This window comes from Fundulus heteroclitus, chromosome 23 (assembly GCF_011125445.2).
Source record: "Fundulus heteroclitus isolate FHET01 chromosome 23, MU-UCD_Fhet_4.1, whole genome shotgun sequence".
In the NCBI taxonomy this organism is placed as follows: Eukaryota; Metazoa; Chordata; class Actinopteri; order Cyprinodontiformes; family Fundulidae; genus Fundulus; species Fundulus heteroclitus.
Window position 1 is genome coordinate 4,040,550 of NC_046383.1, and position 16,337 is coordinate 4,056,886.

Sequence of the window (16,337 nt, forward strand, 5' to 3'; positions counted from 1 at the left end):
TTTAGGAGCGTCAGAGAAAAGGGAGCCGCACGGAAATATGCATTACTCTTTTGTTTAAAAAATTTTTTAACTTTACAATACGGTTCTGTTCTATCCTTATGAAGTGCATTGAATTTTCCCGTTTTTAACATGACATACTGCAAAGTCCTGTGTGATTCATTCTTAATAAAACAAAAAATACAGAATAGCGTGCTTGCAACAATGAGCCCCATTAGATTCGGTCATGTTCTGTTTGGTTATCGTAGTGGGATTTTTTTTCTTCTCCCAACATGCTGTAAATGTGATGTTTTACAAATTAGATTCTGCATGTTAGTACAACAGGAACAGCATTGTTTAACAGAAAAAGGAGGAGGGGGGTGGGGGGGGGGGAGGGAAAGCCAGGGATGAATCTGAACACATTTCACTTGTTAATTACAAAAAAGCCACAGGGAGAACAGGGTGAAATTTTAATCTTTCTCATTTCACTTTCAAACAAAAGAAACTCAGCTGCTTATCTCCTTACCTCCTGCAGATGGTGAGGATCAGGATGTGGACACGCCCGATGCAGAGGTCGCAGGTCAGCGTTTCACCCGGGACGTCCAGGACCACGTTCCTGTGCACGATTACGTAAGTGGGGGCCCTTCCCTCCCCTCCCTCTCTGCCAGAGACCACACCACGAGATACAGTGAGCTACTTCAATCAGGCCCGGCTCTGCCTCGACTCTTTCTGCATATAAATTGCTCACTAATTGATGTTAAAACTGACTTTGTGCACCAGAGGGCATAGCAATTGCTCTATATATCTGTTTAAGCAACGCTAGTTCATTGAAGACTCCCTTAATGTCTCCCCATTAATTGAGAGGAATATCCAGCCTTTCAAAGGCAGCAACTTGTGCCTTACAGCACCCGTTAGTGCTATTTTTTTTTTTTCCCCTCCGTAGTCAGTGGACATCTCTGCACAAAGAAGCACTCCCAAGGTCACTCATTGCTGCACAGATAAGTTGCACTTATTAATAACACTTTAATTATCAAAGCACATAAAATGAATGCAGAAGCCGAGTGGCGTGTTTTTGCACGCCGCGTGTAAACCCCTCAATACGGTATGATTAATTATCGCAGGCTCTGAGGGAAACTCACTCCGCACAGTATATTACACGGCACTGACAAAAAGCAAACTACAGCCTCACATTAAAGATGCTGGTGCGACACAGAGGAGAAAGGATATGCACAGATATGCTCAGCGCTCACAGGTGAGTTGTCACTTCAGGTAACTTCAAGGATAATGAGTCAGGCTTGCTCTCCTCCGCGCAGAGGTGAGAAATGCAGAGAGACGCGCGGAGAAATGAGATGTCCCGTAGTGTTGACATTTATCAGGCCCGTCCCAGAAACCCCCTCAACTTTTTTTCTGTCCCCTCTATCCCAGCCGCTCTGAGCTACTTCTGTCTTCGCCCTGATTGCCCGTGCCATGAGCCGCGCCAGCGGGCAATTAAAACATACCAGGGGATGAAAAACCCCGCGCTCCTTTTGAAATGTCCTGCCACTATCAGCTAAGCAATGCGCACCATTGCAATCCATTCCAGCAGCACGTCAAGACCGCTGTTTGTGGGTCTGCTGATAACAAAGGCCTTTGTGGCCAAGCGGAGGGCAGGCAGCAGTCTGTAATTGGGAGTCTGCGCTCTCGCTCATGTCAGTGGGATGCCACATGTGTGAGCTGAGCCGCATTTATTTTTATTTACCATTATTTTTCATCCCGCGCTCATATAAATGCGCGCAAACAAACACACACACACACAAACACACACTGCTGCCGCCTTTCTTCTGTCGCACATTAAAAAAAAAAAACGTTCGTTCAGCTCATCTGCATTTCACAGACCTGGAATCCGGTGCCACTCCGGCCCACAGAGCACACTCACAAAGCAGGATAATCGGCTGAGTCCTTGTAGCTGAGCCTAACAGATATATGTAGCCGAACTTTGTCGCCGCAGCCCCATCAGAGCGCAGGTGGTCCTGGAAATTTCAAAGTAAGTAACTGCCTCTGACAACCCTGTGGAGATGGCGCCGCTGTGCTCGACCCAAATAACTAAATAAAGCTTATGAAATGAATTGACCACATGCGATAACATGTACACATGTCCACCGTCTATTTCTGACTAGCTTAGGTTAATAAACTTGTTATATCCATAGCAACTGCAGCGCCTTGCACCTTTTTCATCACCCTGTCACATTAAAACCACAAATTCAGTGTATTTTACTGGTTGTTTTTTTTTTTTTTTTTTTTTTTGCGATGTACCAAAACAAATATTGAAAAATTATTAGGAAATAAATGAAAAAGTGTGTCGTTCATATGAACATGAATGTGGCTTATCTTTTGCATTACGTCACTTTACTCATCTAGAGACTGATATTTTTACCCATTTTTCTTCAGAATATAGCTCAAGCTCGGTCAAATTGGATAACGCGTATCTTAGAACATCTGTTTCTAAGTCTTGCCACACATTCTCAGTTTGATTCAACCATTAATTATCACTATAATTATAACATTCTAACACATGGATGCATAATGATCTAAACCGTTCCATCACAGCTCTGGCTGTAGGTTCAGGGTTATTTTCCTGCTGGAAGATGAACACTAGCGTAACAGATGTTCCTGCAGGATTGCTCTGTATTTAACTCCATCCATCTCCCCACCACCTCTGATCAGCTCCCCTGTCTTTGCTGAAGCAAATTATCCCCACAGTATGATGCTGCCACCACCAACGGGACGGTGTGTTCAGGATGTGCACATGAAGTTTTCTTCCCCACATAAATGTTCTGCTTGTTATTATATTCATACATATTATATTCCTGGCAAATTTAGATGTAAAACTGACTATTCTAAAATGTTTGTTTCTGATTTGAAATTCAACCGGCATCTCTCAAAACAGGTAAAACATTATTAATTTCAAAGAAAGTAATTTAACTTTTTAAATTGCATTTTCTTTTAAATTTTATGTCAAATATGATTTACATTCCTTGTCAATAATTAATGGAAAAATCCCCATTGCTATTACAATAATCAAACCCTTCTTCTAAATGCTGAGCAGCTTTTTGCATGTTTCCACTGGTATATTGATCATTTATCTTTGGTGATGATCCCAAAGTCTCTGAGGTTGGAGGGCCTACATTGCCATCACCCTAATCTTTAGCTGCCTCTATAGGTTCCCATGTTGGGATTCTGACTGGGCCACTCCAAAAACTCCATTATTGGTTTAATCAGACCGGAGCATCTTGTTCACCATCTGAGATAGTCCCAATTTTATGGAGTACACAAATAATATCTGTCAGGGTGCTATGTATTAATTAGGAGAGTTCTGAAGGCAACTGGTTGCACTGGATTTTATTTAGGGGTATCAGCGCAAAGGAGGCTGAATAAAAATCAGATTCACACTTTTACTTACAAAGGATGTTGGAAATTATGTCACAGTGTCCTTCCACTTCCCATTTATGCTCTACTTTGTGTTTTGTTGGTCATACAAACAAAGACCTGACAAAATAGGCTGAAGTTTGTGATTGAAAAGTGTCAAAATGTGGAAAAGTTCAAGCGGTACAAGTGCTTTTGTTAGCCACATTTAGTCTGATGCATACCAGGGGATTTTTAAATCTGTAGGAACTCTAAGGCAGCCGCTATTTGTGCCTCCAGAGGAATCTTTACACTGAACCTAAAGCCCCTTATCACTGTGAGTATGGTGAAAAACATGACTGTGCTATTGAATTACTGTACATCCCTTTTCACTGTCATTGCACCGCGCCATAAAGCACAGAGAGATGGAAATCTGAGGTCAGGTCTCACAGCAACGCATTTCAAATGTTGCTCCATCCCTCGTACCTGGAATCAAAAAAAAAGGGGTCTTATTGAATACAAAGCAGAGCGTGCGCGAATGAAACGTTATCGCTGCTGTTTTGATCACAGAATGAATGTGATGAGCTCTGCGCTGAGATTTAATAACACATCCAGGCATGTGCTTCAAGCTCATGAAGAGCAGTGATCAGGGTGTGTGAAATAATACCAACAAGTGTGGAGATTAGAGGAGTCATGCTTTGATTCGTTACATCTTATTGAATGACTGACACAGTTTTCTACTCTGCCGACTCATTCATATCCAGTTTCTCATATTATGCATGGAGGTGCGTGTGAGCGCGTGCGTGTGTGTGCGTGTGTGTGTGTGTGTGTGTGTGTGTGCGAGGACGGGTGTGATGAAATCAGATGCAGCAAGGGGGTAATGGCTTTTACTCTTCATTAATGTGGCTTGTTTGTGAGTGACTGTCTCAGATTTCCCAAGGTGAACTATTCTTATCACCTCAGCTTCCCACAAGAGACAGCAACTCAAAGCAGGAGTGATTAATATGGAGGCTGCGTTTTCAATGGATAGCTCTGATTAATTCTCTTTAAGCTACAATGTTACCCATTGGCTGTTTGTGTTGATAAACGTCATTTGAATAAAATATTTCCTTCATTTTTTTCTGAGCCGAAGCGCCAGACTTGGTTACATCCCAGTTCGGGCTGCGAGCAGCAGATAAGATTATCGTTGGTCCATTGACAGCTTTCATGTTGTTTCCATAACAGATTGTTGCCTGGAAGCTGATGACCTGAAACCCCGACTGGAACAATAAATCATTAAAAGCCTACCTGAGCCTGTCATAGTCGTAAATCAAACCCAGCTATGCTCGATGTTTATCTGTCGCACCGTTTCTATATGTTTTAAATATGTCTCAAGAGTGTGTAATGTTGCTCGCTTTATCGAGGCTCCCATCAGATGCACGACAGACTTCCTCATTGGTCTGGCTTTTAGCAAATTCACAGAAGCTACAGTGCTTTGCAAAACTACTCATGCGCCTTGATCTTTTTTTTTTGCATATGAAAATATCACAACCACAAAATGTGAATGTATATTACTGGGATTTTATGTGATAGACTTCCAAAGAGTAGGGCGAAGATGGTGAAGGAAAAGCTTAGTTTTCAACATTTTGCAAGTACAATCTGAAAAGTGTGCCATCCATTGGTAGTCGGATTTCCTAGATGAATACTTTGTAGAACCACATTCTGCTAAAATAAAGTTGCAAATAATTTTGAGTAAGTCGGATGCACTGAAAAAACGACACTGAAAATAAGTAGAATTTTCTTAAACTGAGTGCATTTGTCCTTGATTTGAGCAGGCAAATAAGATGATTTGCCAATGGAATAAGATTTTTTGCACTTAATATAGGAACAACTCATCTCCATCATCTTATTTCAAGTGCAGTTTATCTAATTATCTTATTTTAGGGATGAACATATTCGTTCCATTGGCAGATCATCTTATTTGCCTGCTCAAATCGAGGACAAATGCACTCAGTTTAAGAAATTTCCACTTATTTTTAGTGTCGTTTTTGAAGTGTGTGATGGAGAGCTTCTGCTAAGATATGCTTTCAAGGCTTTCCACGGGTTCTCAATTGGACTTTGATTGGACCATTCTAGCACCTGCATGTTGTATGTTTAGGGTTGTTCACCTGCTACAAGATATAATGTACCCCCACCCCAGTTTGAAAGATTTGAAGGTTTTTAATCCTGAAGGGTTTGGTTTTTTTCAGGATTATCCTGTATTTAGCTGAATCTATCTTTCCACAAACTCTGAAAAAACAAATCCCCACAGCATGATGCTGCCACCACTATAGCTCCGTTTACGCGGGCTCGGTTTGGCCGGGCTCTACTCGGCTCCGCCTGCTTGCAAGCGTTACGGCGACAGTTTTTTTTTCAGGTCCAGCCCAAGCTTTTTCAGCCCTGCTCAGGAGCGTGAACACTGCTTTTCAGTGATTGGCTAACAGCGAGGAGAAATGAGAATGTTTTCTCAGAGGATGTCCAAATAAATTTAAAGAGCAACGACATATACATATTAAGGACCACCATGAACTGAGTGGGTCAAACCGAAGTATAAATTTACTATTTACAAACTATGAACCACGTCGGAAGGAAACAAAAGAAAAGAAAAAGGACACTGTAGCTTTGTACACACAGACGGGTGCGCCGTATTTAATAACCTAAATCAGATCTGTAGATTTTGCTTGGTTTGGTTTTATTTTACGCACATTGAAAGCTGCTAGGTTTTGTCTTTAAAGAATGTTTGGTACAAAAGTTTGTTCCCAGATGGATCCAACAACCGTGTGAAAGAAATCTGCCTTTCCACTAAGTTCTCAACCTTCTCCCCCAAGAGACTGAATCAGTACAATGCAAATATCTAAAAATCCAACCTATAGAAATTATTTCACGGCAGTCAAAAGCCAGCGGTTGTGTGCTTTAAAGTCACGTTGGTGGTTATCTCTGTCAGACAAACTTTGGATCTTTCTCTCTCTCATACAGGAACACACTATAAACAAGTGAACAGGTTGAAACAATAATGCAAATGGCGCAAAGGATGCAGGAGTAAATATTCTTCTGTTGTTATTATTATATACATGTCGGAGGTGGAAGTTATGTACAAGTTCACATAGAAACATACATCGGTTTCATCAGATTCTAGGTTTTATTTAGTGGTATCAGAGCAAAGACGGCTGAGGACGAATATCACGTATTTTTCATTTTCATTTCTCTTCACAATCATGAGTTACTACTATGTGAGGAGATTTCCCCTTTAAATTTGATCTGGACTCTGGTTCAACCAGTCAAGCAAGCACCATAAATGCTTATTGGTCAACCTGTTAAATGTGAATGGGTCATTGTTTCAGTAGAATTTCTCTCTATACCTTTTTTTATTTAAACACAAATGAGTGTTTTTTAATGAGCCGGATGATGTCTACAAGCCAAAATGTGTTAGTCTGCTAATAAAGTTGTTTCCTAGTATTTCAATGATATTTGTAGTCTTCATCTCACCACTTCAAAATTATGCCCTACTTTGTCTTGGTCGACCACTTAAAATCCCAATAAACTGCATTGACATTCAGGGTAGTAACGCGACAAAATCTGACATAGTTCAAGGGATATGAATACATTTGCAAGGCACTGTAGCAGCCTGAGATGTAAACAAAAGCAAAGGGGGATTTACTGCCTTGTGGCTTGCAGAGTAGATTCATGAAATCTCTTTATATCTCAGGTGGTAGGGGACTGACGGGACTGTTTCCCTCACGGTTCAACATTTTCACCACACATGTTCTGTTCCCAACAGCGGATGTGTTTCGCTCTGCGTGATTGCACGTAGCTGAGTCAATGCAAGCGTCCACGCGCGGGTTCGTTGTGTCTCCGGATCCAAGGAGATTAACAAGACAGCGCCGGATTGTCTCAGAGGATTCATTTACTAAAAGAGATTGAAATGTGGTCAGATTAATACCGAGGGCATTTTGCTACCTCAACCCGCTTGTTGCCGGTTAAGTGCACCTCTCCAAAACCCTATTCGGAGCTGCTCTTGATCAGAGGCATGGCACTATGCCCGAAGAGTCAATGGGGGCATGAACCAAGCAGCACAATGGAAAAATCCAAGGGCCATTAATTCTACCCAATTTACCTTTCGTTTGGGTTTCATTTGGCCCCTCTATAAATTCAGAGGCAGCCAGCAAGAGCAAATGAAAGAATCCTTCTTAGCCGATCATTACTCTGCTAATTGCTTTAGGAATGTGCCATGCACTTAAAGTCAAGGTCAGGGGGAGGGCACAGAGAAGTGAGGAGCGCTAATTTGAATGCTCTGCTGGAGGAGGGGCCACCATTTTAGTGCAGTCTGTGCTCCATCCGAGGGAGTTAAGAGGTCAAAGATGAAAGAAATAGTGTAATTATGTTAGTAACTAGCGACTAAGCGTCCCTTTGACAGAGGATAGTGCTGGTTGAGAGGTTATGAAGGCTGGATTCACTGCACAACTGTCAGTCGCTTTACCTCAGTTATAATAGAAAGGTCAAGGGTATTATCATATTTTATGCTCCTGAAGCTTAATTCAAACCTGTGCACTCTCGCAGCTCTCTTGATCTCTTCGTCCGCGCCATTAGACGTGACACAACTTTGCATTTCCACACACATTAGCTCTGATCTTTTGACTCTTGTTTGGCTTTTACGTACATTTTCCTGACCCACAACCAAAAGCGGTCTCATCAATTCCCATCAGCCACTCCTCTTCCTCCTCTCCTGCCCTTGCCTCTGGAGGGCTGGCATTTGTCATGTGTGTTTGTGTGTGTGTTCATGTGTGTGTGTGTGATTGTAACCCTGCTCGCTCATGTGTCCTCTGCAGAGGGAAGTCGGAATGGAGCTGGATAGCCGTCTAGATGACCGTGGCTACTGTTGCCAGTACTGCCGCCGCGGCTATCCCTACTGCCGCCGCTACTACGAGCCCCTGGGCGGCTTCAACCCGTGGCCATACTACTACCAAGGAGGCCGGGTCATCTGTCAGATTGTGATGCCATGCAACTGGTGGATCGCTCGCATGCTGGGGAGGGTCTGATATGGGAGTGGGAGCTGATTGAGATTGAAAATGTTTTTAGGTGAAATCCTCCAAGAAGAGCATTTCATGTTATTTGATAGCATTGTGAAAGCCATCAGTAACTTTCTCATGTTATAAACTAGCAAAAAAAAAAAACAAGAAAACTAGGTCCTTTCTTTTTCTATTTTTAAGCACTCTCAATTTTACTTTGATATGTTCTACAAAATCTGTTTGCACGTGTACTGTGCACATGTGAACTGAAACGCACATGTGAACTTCTCTGACGTGCAATCATGTCAAACATTTAACCAAACTATTATACCTACTACCACAAGCATATTAGCAGTAGTTAGCAAACAACTTCAGGTAATAAAGTACATTTTCTGTATCATGTAAACAGATTATTTTTATTCTCTGAATTCATACTCAGTAATAGTATTCTTACCTCTAGTGGAAAGGTGTTGTGTCACAGCAAGTTTATTGAAAGCTAACAGGTATATTGACGTGAGTGAATCTGCGGCTGCTTATTTTGTTCCAGTCGCTAGATTTTACTGATGTTTTACCTCGAAAAGTGGTTAGAGGTATAGTGGACAATCCTTTTGTCTTCAATTTCTGGGGGGATCATCTTGTCTGCTGGTTGTCCCACATGCCGGTCATTGTGACATGCTCGTTCCTACCTAGCCTCTTTTTGCTGCGCATGCACACTTCAAGTGTTTATGTATCCAGTGATCTTAAGTTTCAGCCGTTCATTGTGACTCCGCTGCCCTCACTGTAGCCTATAGCTTTAAAAATGGCTGAGAGCCGTAAGAAGGAAACAGTCTTACAAGTTTATGTAAAGAAGAAGAAGAAGGCCTCGGAAGAAAGACATAAGACCAGAGTGTATTTGGGAGATTCTTTCCCATAATCCCTCTGAGGAGTGGAAGTGCAGGTAGGATGGTGTTGTGCATGCGTAGTTATTCAAAAAGTGACTTGGGAGACGTTTCTTGCCTACATTTCCAGAAAAAACATACCTCTAACCATATATATATATATATGTCCTTCCAATTATTTAAAGTGAGTAGAATACTTTTAAATCTGTTAGCCATTATTTTTGTAATTCACATGATTAAAACCTATGGCGTCCATGATGGCATTGCTGAAAATTGTATTGGCGGATACATGCTACCATTATTCCCTCTTAACACGTCATTTGTAAATTTGACAGTAACTGTTAAGGTTTCAAAAAAACTGAAATGTTTTTTTCTTTATTTCAGAACTGAATTAAAATGTTTCCATTGAAAATATGTCCAGGCAGACTGCTTGTTTCATACTACAACATTCTCTCCTGTTGTTTTTGAATAAATGACAATTAAGATCAATGAAGTGAATCATATTTATTCTGACCACAAAAAAAGCTAGAACATGTTATCCTAACATTTACCAAAGAACAAATAACGAGCAACCCAGAGAGCTAACTAGCTTTCTGGGTTGCTAGTTAGGGGAATTCCCCTGTTTTAGCTAATTTATGTCAACTCTATTTTCATGCTAAATCAGCATTAGCTGTCTACACTTTCACAGAAGACCATTTTTAAGTTTTACTGCTTTTTTTCTAAGCTAAACAATCTCCATATTACCCTGCTAACATAGCTGTAGCCCTGATTTAGCTAATTTTAACAAATTGAAAATGTTCATATCAATTCCACACTAGTGGATATTAACAATCTACACTTTCACAAGAGACCGTTATTTATTTTGTCACTGTGTTCTCATCCAAACAGAGTCAATTTATATGCTAATGCAAACACAGGCTGTTTTTTGCTATTGTTAGAGATTTAAAACAAGCTGAAAGTGTTCAAATCCATCTAACGCTATGTCAGCGGATATTAAGTGTTTACAATTTAACAAGAGACTGTTAAGTTTGTTGCTGTTTTCGCCCACGAACAATGTAAGTGTTACTACAATCATATCAGCCCTGTCTTAGCTGATATAATAACATTAAAAGATCTCAAACTAAACACGCCTATCAATACGGGATGAAACATTGCTGGTTTATGTTGATGGAGGCAGCTGGTTTTATCAGCCCGCTCCACCAACTGATTTTGAGTCCATGCAGGTAATTTACCAAAATCTGTAAGATTGTTTTTTTTTGAAAAGCACAAGAGCCTGTCTCTGATGTTGTCGCACAGCTATCAGCCTGACACAACATCCAAAAATGTATCAAAATCTCATTGGACCAGCAAAAACTTTGAGAAGTAACATGGATGTTGCTTAGCTGACAAAATAGCAATGACAAATGGTGTCTTGTCAAAGAGTAAACAATTAAGTGCAAATGTTATATTCCAGCAATAGGCCTATAGGTTTGTATCCTATGGAATTGAACATTTTCAATTTGAATTATTTCAAAATTGCTAAAATAAAGCAAAAAGGTATGTGGTCTAACTAGCTGTTAGCCATTCACCACTCTAAAGGAATTACCGTATGCATTTTTCTACAAACCCACTGCAATATTATCTCCTTCTACTACTGGTAAGGAAACTTTTGCTGAAAGCAACTGTACAAATCCTCACTTGAATACAGTATGAGCCATTTTGGTGCCATTCACAAGCTGTGAAAGGCTGAAGCGCTTCATCTAAACATTGAACTCAACACTGCATTACTTCAGAGGCCTATTGACACATCTTTCATGTATTTTTTAAAAATACTGGATAAGTTGTCAAAAAACGATCAAAGTTTTTTTTCGAAGAACATCAGCAGTGCAGTCTAGTAATAAAACTGTAAAGCTCATACAGTTTTGATTTTGATTTATTGATCTGCATGAACCTAAAACTAATTTCTTTGTTCTTTGTTTTTTTTTTTTGTTTGTTTGTTTATCTAATAGCATGTATTAATTTTCATGAATTGCATTTTCCCTGTCTGATACATCTCACTTTTTTTTTTTTTTAAAAGGGTGAAAAAAAAAAACGATCACCTCTTTCTCAGTTTCTACTAAAACATTCAGAAGTCTTTGAACAGAACTTATGACAGCAATGGTATATGAGGTTGCATTAGATTGCAGAGGTATTCCCAGTAAAGTTTTTTCGGTTTGTGTCTGTCTGTTTTACTGCTTACATAACCAGTAGATAAAAGATTTAGCAAAACCAACAATAGACCCCAAGGACAAAACACAAGAGTGTGAAAGAATCAACAGGAAGGAATGCACCAAAATGAAGACGTGCAGCAACAAAAAACGATTTATGTCAGGTGAAGCAAAAGGTTAAAAGACAAGTTTTGCAGATAGAAATTAGCTCTACCATCACACATTTCTAGCTTAGCATAGCCCAGAACACATTGTTTTTAAAAGGATATCTAGGAATAAATTGTAAGATGCTGAAAAAAAATAATACTAAGATGTCCTGGCACAGAATCAGAAGCACCAGATGACCAAACCGTGATAGTAAACTTTGTTTTTGGTATCAAGCTAAACTTTGCTTGTGCAATTAAAGTCCTTGGAGCCTATGCTGTGTTTTGTGGGGTACTTACTGATCTGTTCTCCTCTTTTGTTTCCACGGCTGCTGCTGCTGCAGTCTGCAAAAAATATATATATAAAATGCTTAAAATAGTGCTACTGTTCAAACATTTCCTGCTTTGCTGAGGCGGTTCTAATCTGCAACAATGCATCTCGCTGCACTGAGCTTGAAAAACCCTCATCTGTAAATAACAGATAAGCAAGCGAGATATCCATTTGTAATTGATGTTCTGTCATCACAATAACAAGGTGCGCGAACGCCCGGGAGAATCAAAGCTACAAGAGTGAAACAGTGGAATGAGAAGTCGCGGTGTGACGGTTTGCTTTTTTTTTAAGTCTTCTGTATGTTGTTTTTCCAATTAAAATTTCATTGTATGAATAACCTCACTGGTCGTATTGTATGAAATGTTATAATTTCCTTGAAAAACTCTTGATACCCAGGGGATGTTTGTGTGAAAATTGATAGTAGTTTGGGTTTGAATTTAGCACAATCCATAGAATAGACAAATCTCCGTTTCTCCTCTCCATTAATCCCTTTCCTCATTAGCACAAGCATTTAGCTTGGTGAGATAAAACAGATGTACTTCCGCTTATTGTTTCTTTTTTATAACTTCTGTGCATCTGATGGCTAATAATTCTTTTTTATGATGATATAAAAAGCATGTCGCCTACAAAGTAAATACGCATGTTGACTCAAGTGGGTTTGATATGATAATGTCAATGATATCAAAAATAATTGCCAGTGACATTGCTTTTGGTGGAGGGAAAAAAAATAATATCAAACGCTATGTAAATGTATGCAAATGATTTGTGAATATGTTCATAGTTCAGACTGCAACCAGATTGTTATTTTTAAATCAATAATGTCAATAGCCTAGAGCATCATGTCAAGTAAAAAAAAAAAAAATGCTGCTATGTGTTAACAAATTCAGTAAATGCAAACATACTTCAAAACGCGTCAGTGTCAAAAGACCCCGAGGCGGTTCTAAAAAGTTCATAAAATCAGTGTTTAGATAATACATTTCTCACTATTTCCCCATTTATCACATCTTATACTTAAGCTATTCCACTCGCATTGTTGGGTGGAAAAATGCTACAAACTGTTTGTTTGTTGTTGTTTTTTTCATAAGATCCTGTTAGTTGTCTATCAGGTAGGGACTTTTTCTGACACTCTGAGGACTCTTTTGTGAAGAGTAAATTGCCGTAGAGGCCCTGAGAGTAGCTGTGAATGCGACTGTTCGCCCCGACTGGAGAGGCGGATACAGATATTACAGCTGGCTCCCTGAGAGCTCCTCACGGCTTTTGGGACAAAAGTCTTATATTAACCATGAAAGTCAATTTTTGAACTAGAGACGTCTCACAATTTAAATTCATTGTAGGGGAGACTTGGGTGACTCTGGACGGTGGTGATGGTAAAGATGCAGCATGTGAAAATAAAAATCACAACCCAGCTACTTTCTGACAATAGGCAAATGACCAATAATAGGCTTTGTTTTTTTACCACAAGGACCACAATTATATATAGATCTATCTGGAGTAGCAAAATTTTATGTTATTATGTTTATTTATTTATGTTACTTTTTAATGATAAATGGCGTTAAATGTAAATATCTATTACATTTTGTGTAAATGTCTTGTATGTATAGTGTGTAATGTGATGTAATACATTGTATTGTCACATGGAAGACTGAAGGACCCCAGGAAGAATAGCTTTTAGCGGATGCTGAAGCTAATGGGGATCCAAATAAAACAAACAAACAAACAATTGGTCTTTAAAGATGTACTGAAGAGAATAGTAGATGCCGTAAGAGAAAATAATGGAGAATTACTGTTACAGTCACATGAGGAGATCTGCTGCTGGAAGCTTTGGTGATGAGACTCAAGAGCCTCACCTAGGAAATTGGTTCGCTATATGCAACCTAGAGCCGTAAGGAAGAACATTGGTAATGGACGATGAGAGGATGAGGAAGATACAGGATGAGGTAAGTGGGATGACGGATGAACCAGGATGCAATGTGAAGAGCATAGGGTCAAGACAGGAGGGCTAAATGGATGATGGCTGATGGACGTAGGGATGTTGGGATGGAGGACGGGATATAGGCGATGTCGAGATGAAGGTAGAGATCACAAATTTAAGGAAAAGGTATGCAGGATGTTGGTAAAATTGAGAGATGAGGAACGAAGGGGGTTACGGGATGAGAGAGCATGAGATGAGGAATGATCCTGGTAGAGATTATGGGATGCAGGAAGTAAGTATGACTCATCAAAGCGAAAGATATGATGCATATAGGGAGAATGAATTAAGAGCCATGGAGAGAAGAAGGATGAATGAGATAGAGATAGAGATAAAGGAGGATGGAGGTAGGGATGTTGGGATGACAGACAATGGAGGTAGGGATAAGGAATTAAAGGAAAAGGTACGAAGTGTGTTGGAGGAAGGAATTACATGAAAAGGGGACAATGGTTGCATTGAAGAGAGAGAAAAAGAAATGACAGAATAAGGGCTTAGAGATTAGGAGCTATACAGCCAGCGATCAGGAACTGACCTCAGGTAGGAGTGGGGGGAGAAAGGGATGAGAGATTAAATAGGTGGTGATGAAGGATAAATGGTGTAAAGGTAAAAGGTTTGTGGCTGAAGGGTGAAAGGATGAGAAATGAAGGGTGGAGTAATGTAGGATGTATAGATAAGGAAGGAAGGAAGGAAACAGCAATGAGGTAGAAGGGTCGAAGGCTGTACGGATTAAGGGGTGGTGGCTACAGGGTGTAGAGATGAGAAATGAAGGACATAGGCATGAAAAAATTATTAATGAGGAATGAAAGAGGTCAGGATGAGGAATGTGGGATACAGATGAGGACGAAGGAGGTGGGGATTATGAGGTAAGAGATGATGAGGGGATGGAGTCTAGAGAAAGTAAGGATAAGGGGACCATGGCTACAGACCGTAGATATGAGATATAAGGGTGTAGGGATGATGGGTGTATGAATTAGAAATTAAGGTGGGTGGAATGATGGGGGGATCTAGAGATGATGGGATGGTGGTTAAAGGAAGTAGAGATGAGAAATTAGGGGTGTAGGAATGAAGGGCAGAGGGACGAAGGATGTATGAATGAGGAATAAATGAGGTCAAGGCGAGCGATGATGAACGTAGGGATGTATGGATAAAGAATATAGGATGCATGGAGGTAGTGTTAAGCAATGAAGGGATGAGGAATGAGGAAGTTAAGAGCTATGAGTAGTAGAGGTAGACAGGGATGACGGGGTGAGGACGTAGGGAACAAGAAGGAAAGATGAGGATTGAAAGGGTGAGAGGTTAGAGATGAGGGAGAATGGATGTTGAATCACTAACGAACAGGAGGGCTGGAGATAAAATAAAACTGATTTACAATAAGAAATATGACTAAGACTTGCCCCTGCTCATTCTTTTTACTGATACTATTTCATATTAGACACACGGGTCTGTGCATCTCAAACCTGTGAATCTTTAATGGTTTATTCACTCCAATAACTTCACTATACCACCTTAATCCAACCAATTTTTACAATCTGATCCACACATTTTTATTTATGTATTTTTGTTTTTTAAACGGGCCCCTCTAAGGAAAATGCTGATGGAAAAAGGTTTGCGTATAGCAGTTTTTAAACCTTAAAGTTGCTCAATAATTTAAGCAAAAATTGGGAATCTGACCCACTTTCTGTAAGAGCAGCTGCAACTTAATAAATAATTATCCAATGGCTCATTAAACATTATCCACTATGAATAAATGGAGAAAAAACGTCAACAAAATACAAAATCTGAGGTGGCTGAATTGACATGCAACAAGCTTTTCCAAATAACTAGCAGGATCAGACACTTTGAGTTTATTTCTGGAAAAAGAAAATCTTTTTTTATCACCATAGCTTTTATATCTCAAAATGCAAGTTCATTTACATTCTTACGATGTACAGGGTGCCTCAACACTGTCAACATTAGATATGAGGCACTACGTGGCAGTGAACTCCTCCCTCACGGATGAAAATTAAAGAATATATCATTTCTAATCGAGTCCTGCTCTGTTTTTCTCATGCATTTCATATAGGAACACCCCCTGCAGCACTTGTTTATCGCTGTTTTGATGAGGGAGGGGGAAAAGACTGACTGCTCAGCAGGATAAACACAAATACCAAGCATTTACCAGGTTATCACAGTTCAAAGGATTTTTTTTCTCCCACTCCCCCCCTTTTTTTTCTGTACCTGGCCTGAGGATTGGCCACTTTTACTGAAGCTTGCAAGTGAATTAATGCTTTTTGTTATTTATCAGAAATGCAGGAAAGACTTCACTTCCAGCTGCTTATTTTCATTTCAAATAATCCCTCGTTTGTTTGGATGTGCGAGTTGCTATTCTGGGGCGGGGGAGAGTGAAAAACCAAATGTAAGAGGAGTATCTGTATTTAGATTAGTGACCTGAAGGAATGGCTCTCTCCAA

At 40.0% G+C, this 16,337-nt stretch overlaps 1 protein-coding gene across 1 annotated transcript in view; it reads left to right on the forward strand.

Annotated features, from left to right (window-relative positions):
- tnmd (tenomodulin) overlaps positions 1 to 11,749 on the forward strand; it is a 107,064-nt gene extending 95,315 nt beyond the window's left edge. Inside the window, exons 6-7 of the mRNA XM_036127437.1 lie at positions 512 to 606; positions 8,202 to 11,749. Of these exons, the coding sequence (XP_035983330.1) occupies positions 512 to 606; positions 8,202 to 8,411 (305 nt within the window). The 3' untranslated portion in view covers positions 8,412 to 11,749. The remainder of the gene's footprint in view (positions 1 to 511; positions 607 to 8,201) is intronic.
- Positions 11,750 to 16,337: the final 4,588 nt, after the last annotated feature.